Raw genomic sequence first — 8,505 nt, 5'->3', positions numbered from 1 at the left:
CTGGTCAAGTCTCTGTTAATATGCTGGCTGGTCAAGTCTCTGTTAATATGCTGGCTGGTCAAGTCTCTGTTAATATGGCTGGCTGGTCAAGTCTCTGTTAATATGCTGGCTGGTCAAGTCTCTGTTAATATGCTGGCTGGTCAAGTCTCTGTTAACATGCTGGCTGGTCAAGTCTCTGTTAACATGCTGGCTGGTCAAGTCTCTGTTAACATGCTGGCTGGCTGGTCAAGTCTCTGTTAACATGCTGGCTGGTCAAGTCTCTGTTAACATGCTGGCTGGTCAAGTCTCTGTTAATATGCTGGCTGGTCAAGTCTCTGTTAACATGCTGGCTGGTCAAGTCTCTGTTAACATGCTGGCTGGTCAAGTCTCTGTTAATATGCTGGATGGTCAAGTCTCTGTTAATATGCTGGCTGGGTCAAGTCTCTGTTAATATGCTGGCTGGTCAAGTCTCTGTTAATATGCTGGCTGGTCAAGTCTCTGTTAACATGCTGGCTGGTCAAGTCTCTGTTAATATGCTGGCTGGTCAAGTCTCTGTTAATATGCTGGCTGGTCAAGTCTCTGTTAATATGCTGGCTGGTCAAGTCTCTGTTAACATGCTGGCTGGCTGGTCAAGTCTCTGTTAACATGCTGGCAGGTCAAGTCTCTGTTAACATACTGGCTGGTCAAGTCTCTGTTAATATGCTGGCTGGTCAAGTCTCTGTTAATATGCTGGCTGGTCAAGTCTCTGTTAACATGCTGGCTGGTCAAGTCTCTGTTAATATGCTGGCTGGTCAAGTCTCTGTTAATATGCTGGCTGGTCAAGTCTCTGTTAACATGCTGGCTGGCTGGTCAAGTCTCTGTTAACATGCTGGCTGGCTGGTCAAGTCTCTGTTAACATGCTGGCTGGCTGGTCAAGTCTCTGTTAATATGCTGGCTGGTCAAGTCTCTGTTAACATGCTGGCTGGTCAAGTCTCTGTTAATATGCTGGCTGGTCAAGTCTCTGTTAACATGCTGGCTGGCTGGTCAAGTCTCTGTTAACATGCTGGCTGGTCAAGTCTCTGTTAACATGCTGGCTGGCTGGTCAAGTCTCTGTTAACATGCTGGCTGGTCAAGTCTCTGTTAATATGCTGGCTGGCTGGTCAAGTCTCTGTTAACATGCTGGCTGGTCAAGTCTCTGTTAATATGCTGGCTGGTCAAGTCTCTGTTAACATGCTGGCTGGTCAAGTCTCTGTTAACATGCTGGCTGGTCAAGTCTCTGTTAACATGCTGGCTGGTTCAAGTCTCTGTTAATATGCTGGATGGTCAAGTCTCTGTTAACATGCTGGCTGGTCAAGTCTCTGTTAACATGCTGGCTGGTCAAGTCTCTGTTAACATGCTGGCTGGTCAAGTCTCTGTTAATATGCTGGCTGGTCAAGTCTCTGTTAACATGCTGGCTGGCTGGTCAAGTCTCTGTTAATATGCTGGCTGGTCAAGTCTCTGTTAATATGCTGGCTGGTCAAGTCTCTGTTAATATGCTGGCTGGTCAAGTCTCTGTTAATATGCTGGCTGGTCAAGTCTCTGTTAATATGCTGGCTGGTCAAGTCTCTGTTAACATGCTGGCTGGTCAAGTCTCTGTTAATATGCTGGCTGGTCAAGTCTCTGTTAATATGCTGGCTGGTCAAGTCTCTGTTAACATGCTGGCTGGCTGGTCAAGTCTCTGTTAACATGCTGGCTGGCTGGTCAAGTCTCTGTTAACATGCTGGCTGGCTGGTCAAGTCTCTGTTAATATGCTGACTGGTCAAGTCTCTGTTAACATGCTGGCTGGTCAAGTCTCTGTTAATATGCTGGCTGGTCAAGTCTCTGTTAATATGCTGGCTGGTCAAGTCTCTGTTAACATGCTGGCTGGTCAAGTCTCTGTTAATATGCTGGCTGGTCAAGTCTCTGTTAACATGCTGGCTGGCTGGTCAAGTCTCTGTTAACATGCTGGCTGGTCAAGTCTCTGTTAACATGCTGGCTGGCTGGTCAAGTCTCTGTTAATATGCTGGCTGGTCAAGTCTCTGTTAATATGCTGGCTGGTCAAGTCTCTGTTAACATGCTGGCTGGTCAAGTCTCTGTTAATATGCTGGCTGGTCAAGTCTCTGTTAACATGCTGGCTGGCTGGTCAAGTCTCTGTTAACATGCTGGCAGGTCAAGTCTCTGTTAACATGCTGGCTGGTCAAGTCTCTGTTAATATGCTGGCTGGTCAAGTCTCTGTTAATATGCTGGATGGTCAAGTCTCTGTTAACATGCTGGCTGGTCAAGTCTCTGTTAATATGCTGGATGGTCAAGTCTCTGTTAATATGCTGGCTGGTCAAGTCTCTGTTAATATGCTGGCTGGTCAAGTCTCTGTTAATATGCTGGATGGTCAAGTCTCTGTTAACATGCTGGCTGGTCAAGTCTCTGTTAACATGCTGGCTGGTCAAGTCTCTGTTAATATGCTGGCTGGTCAAGTCTCTGTTAATATGCTGGCTGGTCAAGTCTCTGTTAACATGCTGGCTGGCTGGTCAAGTCTCTGTTAACATGCTGGCAGGTCCAAGTCTCTGTTAACATACTGGCTGGTCAAGTCTCTGTTAATATGCTGGATGGTCAAGTCTCTGTTAATATGCTGGCTGGTCAAGTCTCTGTTAACATGCTGGCTGGTCAAGTCTCTGTTAATATGCTGGCTGGTCAAGTCTCTGTTAATATGCTGGCTGGTCAAGTCTCTGTTAACATGCTGGCTGGCTGGTCAAGTCTCTGTTAACATGCTGGCTGGCTGGTCAAGTCTCTGTTAACATGCTGGCTGGCTGGTCAAGTCTCTGTTAATATGCTGGCTGGTCAAGTCTCTGTTAACATGCTGGCTGGTCAAGTCTCTGTTAATATGCTGGCTGGTCAAGTCTCTGTTAACATGCTGGCTGGCTGGTCAAGTCTCTGTTAACATGCTGGCTGGTCAAGTCTCTGTTAACATGCTGGCTGGCTGGTCAAGTCTCTGTTAACATGCTGGCTGGTCAAGTCTCTGTTAATATGCTGGCTGGCTGGTCAAGTCTCTGTTAATATGCTGGCTGGTCAAGTCTCTGTTAACATGCTGGCTGGTCAAGTCTCTGTTAACATGCTGGCTGGTCAAGTCTCTGTTAACATGCTGGCTGGTCAAGTCTCTGTTAACATGCTGGCTGGCTGGTCAAGTCTCTGTTAATATGCTGGATGGTCAAGTCTCTGTTAACATGCTGGCTGGTCAAGTCTCTGTTAACATGCTGGCTGGTCAAGTCTCTGTTAATATGCTGGCTGGTCAAGTCTCTGTTAATATGCTGGCTGGTCAAGTCTCTGTTAACATGCTGGCTGGCTGGTCAAGTCTCTGTTAATATGCTGGCTGGTCAAGTCTCTGTTAATATGCTGGCTGGTCAAGTCTCTGTTAATATGCTGGCTGGTCAAGTCTCTGTTAATATGCTGGATGGTCAAGTCTCTGTTAATATGCTGGATGGTCAAGTCTCTGTTAACATGCTGGCTGGTCAAGTCTCTGTTAATATGCTGGCTGGTCAAGTCTCTGTTAATATGCTGGCTGGTCAAGTCTCTGTTAACATGCTGGCTGGCTGGTCAAGTCTCTGTTAACATGCTGGCTGGCTGGTCAAGTCTCTGTTAACATGCTGGCTGGCTGGTCAAGTCTCTGTTAATATGCTGACTGGTCAAGTCTCTGTTAACATGCTGGCTGGTCAAGTCTCTGTTAATATGCTGGCTGGTCAAGTCTCTGTTAACATGCTGGCTGGCTGGTCAAGTCTCTGTTAACATGCTGGCTGGTCAAGTCTCTGTTAACATGCTGGCTGGCTGGTCAAGTCTCTGTTAACATGCTGGCTGGTCAAGTCTCTGTTAATATGCTGGCTGGCTGGTCAAGTCTCTGTTAACATGCTGGCTGGTCAAGTCTCTGTTAACATGCTGGCTGGTCAAGTCTCTGTTAACATGCTGGATGGTCAAGTCTCTGTTAACATGCTGGCTGGTCAAGTCTCTGTTAACATGCTGGCTGGTCAAGTCTCTGTTAACATGCTGGCTGGCTGGTCAAGTCTCTGTTAATATGCTGGATGGTCAAGTCTCTGTTAATATGCTGGCTGGTCAAGTCTCTGTTAATATGCTGGCTGGTCAAGTCTCTGTTAACATGCTGGCTGGCTGGTCAAGTCTCTGTTAATATGCTGGCTGGTCAAGTCTCTGTTAATATGCTGGCTGGTCAAGTCTCTGTTAACATGCTGGCTGGCTGGTCAAGTCTCTGTTAATATGCTGGCTGGTCAAGTCTCTCGTAATATGCTGGCTGGTGGAGTCTCTGTTAATATGCTGGCTGGCTGGTCAAGTCTCTGTTAATATGCTGGGTGGTGTAGTCTCTGTGCTGCTCTGGCTGGTCAAGTCTCTGTTAATATACTGTTAATTCAGAATCTCTTAACATGCTGGCTGGCTGGTCAAGTCTCTGTGTATATGCTGGCTGGTCAAGTCTCTGTTAATATGCTGGCTGGTCAAGTCTCTGTTAATATGCTGGCTGGTCAAGTATCTGCTAACATGCTGGCTGGCTGGTCAAATTAACAAGGTTTAAAGGCCTCGAAGCAGATTGTCAAATTTCATTAATTTACATAGAGACCCTTTGTGCTCGGACTACATTTTTATTATAACCATTTTAATTGGTTTAAGACATCAAAGAACATGATTTATTTGTAATGTATATAGAGGTATTGAATCTTAATTGTTAGATTGTCTTCAGACAACACTTGAATTGGACCAGCGCTTTTAGTCGGCTTTAATCTGAGAGCCTTGACAAAGACCTTTTGCCAAGAAAGTCTGCCTTCCATGCATCAAGGTTTTCAGCTGTCTTGGCTACATAAAGATCTGGTTACATTGATGTCATGCTGATGATATATATCTGTTGGTTAGATTGTTATTCTATTAGTAAGGTAATAGCATTGAAGTGGGTATTTGTACCTTTTCTTCAGACAGAAATATGAAAATACACATTGTAACGATGAGAACATGCCACCACTTGAAATGAGACATGCCACTACTTGAAATGAGACATGCCACTACTTGAAATGAGACATGCCACTACTTGAAATGAGACATGCCACTACTTGAAATGAGACATGCCACCACTTGAAATGAGACATGCCACTACTTGAAATGACATGCCACCATTCCTTGTAATGAGACATGCCACCACTTGTAATGAGACATGCCACCACTTGAAATGAGACATGCCACTACTTGTAATGAGGACATGCCACCACTTGAAATGAGACATGCCACTACTTGAAATGAGACATGCCACCACTCTGAAATTAGACATGCCACCACTTGAAATGAGACATGCCACTACTTGAAATGACATGCCACTACTTGAAATGAGACATGCCACTGCTTGAAATTACTATTGTATTCTGAAATGAAGATAATGTGACTGTGAGCAGTTTTTTCAATAGAGTTTTCTTTTTTTCTCCACAGCTCCAAGGGTCTCTGAGGAGGAAGATCGAGGGCCATACTCCTGGCTACTCCTCCCAACAGAATGGCCTGTCCTGTGGGCCGTCGGGGCTGGACTTCAAACGTGTCCGTCTGGAGGGGGCAAAGCGGTGGTTTGGGTGGGCCCTGTTCCTTCAACTCACAGTCCATGGGAAGCACGCATCGACCCTAAACAGGAAAAACAACAACAGCAGCTACATGATGCCCCATGGGGTCATGAACTTGACCTCATCAACATGACCCTGAAGGAAATGAAGAAGGAACCTATAGACCATGTTACTTCCTGCTGGCCCAGGGGTCTACTGAGATGATGGTGTTCAGCAGCCAGATCGACCCGGAGCTTCAGGATCTGTTCACGAGCTGACAAGACCGTCCGTCTCCTGCACGACCAGAGTTTGAGAAGATGCTGAAGCAGGACGATGCGTTCGGCAGTGCGGCTACCCTCTGCTCCCACCTGGAGAAGCCCATCAAGACAGAGTACTCTTCTCCAGACTACGGTCAGACACATGGCCATGGTGGCTCCCTCACAGCTCCGCTCTCGGCATCAACTGGTCCTTCCTTCACCATGTCCAGCTCCTCCCCCATCACCAACCAGAAGAGCCAAGGCCAGGGGCCCTTTCAGGCTGTGATCCTTGCAGGGTCTCCCTGGCTGGCCTGAGGGTGTCCCAGCAAGAGCTAAAGCAGATGGCAGCCAACCAGAACCAGCAGCAGCCCAACCCTCAAGCCCTATCACCACCAGCAGCCACCAGGCTCAGGCTGGAGGGGAGGAGGACCAGGGACCAGTTGGAACACGCAGCCACTCCTCCAGCTCCTTCCCCCAGGACAAGCTCTCCCAACCCGGCCTCAATGGGCTGAGAGGATACCCCAAGACCTCCATAGGACAGTCAGGTAAAGGCATAAACAACTGTCTGTTCAAGCCCAACGGACACAACACCTCCAGCCACCTGGATATGAAGGTGCTCAGCAACAAACCAATGCTCCACTTCAGCCCCAAAGCATCCCAGCAACCCTCCACTATGGCAGGTCCACTGAGTAAGACTACAGCCCATCAACAACAACAACAGCCAGTCCACCTCAGCCCAGAACTTGAACACGAACCACCCAGTTCATAACTACCAGAACCCCCAGCAGCAACGGCCCATGTCTGGGCCTCCTCACTTGCAGCCCAAGTCCCTGGCCCAGAGAACCCCTCTCAGCCAGCATGGAGCTGGACCTGGGCTCCACTTTAAACTGGCTCAACAACGACAGGTAATAAGCCCCTATATAGATACTTGCATTCTATCCTTGCGGTGTTGTAGTGGTTGAGTCCCAGGACTCTGACTCGACTTAAACGCTAGGGACTTGGGACTCGACTCAGACTCGAGGTTTCGTGAGTTGACTACATCAGTGCGTTTTAAGTATGTTCCATAGTTTATATGAAACAGTACATTTATCACATCAAATATCATATGAAAACTAATATTGTATGTCTGCAATAGAAATGCATATATCTATCTAATACATATCTATCTAATACATATCTATCTAATACATATCTATCTAATATATATCTATCTAATACATATCTATCTAATACATATCTATCTAATATATATCTATCTAATACATATATCTTTCTAATACATATCTATCTAATACATATATCTATCTAATACATATATCTTTCTAATACATATCTATCTAATACATATCTATCTAATACATATATCTATCTAATACATATCTATCTAATACATATCTATCTAATATATATCTATCTAATACATATCTATCTAATATATATCTATCTAATACATATATCTTTCTAATACATATATCTATCTAATACATATATCTATCTAATACATATCTATCTAATACATATCTATCTAATATATATCTATCTAATACATATCTATCTAATACATATCTATCTAATACATATCTATCTAATACATATATCTTTCTAATACATATCTATCTAATACATATCTATCTAATACATATCTATCTAATACATATCTATCTAATATATATCTTTCTAATACATATATCTTTCTAATACATATCTATCTAATATATATCTTTCTAATACATATATCTTTCTAATACATATCTATCTAATATATATCTTTCTAATACATATCTATCTAATATATATCTTTCTAATACATATCTATCTAATACATATCTATCTAATACATATATCTTTCCAATACATATATCTTTCTAATACATATATCTATCTAATACATATCTATCTAATACATATCTATCTAATATATATCTTTCTAATATATATCTTTCTAATACATATCTATCTAATACATATCTATCTAATATATATCTTTCTAATATATATCTTTCTAATACATATCTATCTAATATATATCTTTCTAATACATATCTATCTAATACATATCTATCTAATACATATATCTTTCCAATACATATATCTTTCTAATACATATATCTATCTAATACATATCTATCTAATACATATCTATCTAATACATATCTATCTAATACATATATCTTTCCAATACATATATCTTTCTAATACATATATCTATCTAATACATATCTATCTAATACATATCTATCTAATATATATCTATCTAATACATATATCAGGGTCAGGGTTCTGTGCAGGACAGTTAAGTTATTCCACACCGATCTTGACAAACCTCGCTTTGTGCATGGGGGCATTGTCATGCTGAAACAGGAAAGGGCCTTCTCCAAACTGTTGCTACAAAGTTGGAGCATAGAATCGTCTAGAATGTTATTGTATGCTGTCGTGTTAAGATTTCCCTTTACTGGTACTAAGGGGCTTAGCCCCAATCATGAAAAACAGCCCCAGACCATTATTCCTTCTCCACCAAACTTTACAGTTGGCACTATGCATTGGGGCAGGTAGCGTTCTCCTGGCATCTGCCAAACCCAGATTTGTCTGTCGGACTGCCAGTTGGTGAAGCCACTCTTGGCATTGGGCAGGGTGATCTTAAGTGTACCTGCGGCGGCATGGCCAAGGAAACCCATTTCACGAAGATACAACACCTTATCTTACTT

General features: G+C 43.5%; 1 protein-coding gene across 1 annotated transcript in view; it reads left to right on the top strand.

The window, feature by feature from the left end:
• Window positions 1–8,505, top strand: part of LOC123993825 (microtubule-associated tumor suppressor candidate 2-like) — a 134,405-nt gene that overhangs the window by 3,763 nt on the left and 122,137 nt on the right. Inside the window, exons 2-5 of the mRNA XM_046296294.1 lie at window positions 5,443–5,542; window positions 5,850–5,954; window positions 6,127–6,480; window positions 6,563–6,705. Of these exons, the coding sequence (XP_046152250.1) occupies window positions 5,443–5,542; window positions 5,850–5,954; window positions 6,127–6,480; window positions 6,563–6,705 (702 nt within the window). The remainder of the gene's footprint in view (window positions 1–5,442; window positions 5,543–5,849; window positions 5,955–6,126; window positions 6,481–6,562; window positions 6,706–8,505) is intronic.

Source organism: Oncorhynchus gorbuscha, linkage group LG13 (genome assembly GCF_021184085.1).
Source record: "Oncorhynchus gorbuscha isolate QuinsamMale2020 ecotype Even-year linkage group LG13, OgorEven_v1.0, whole genome shotgun sequence".
Taxonomy (NCBI): Eukaryota; Metazoa; Chordata; class Actinopteri; order Salmoniformes; family Salmonidae; genus Oncorhynchus; species Oncorhynchus gorbuscha.
The sequence above is the reverse complement of the archived record's forward strand: the minus strand, read 5'-3'. Positions and strand labels throughout refer to the sequence as shown.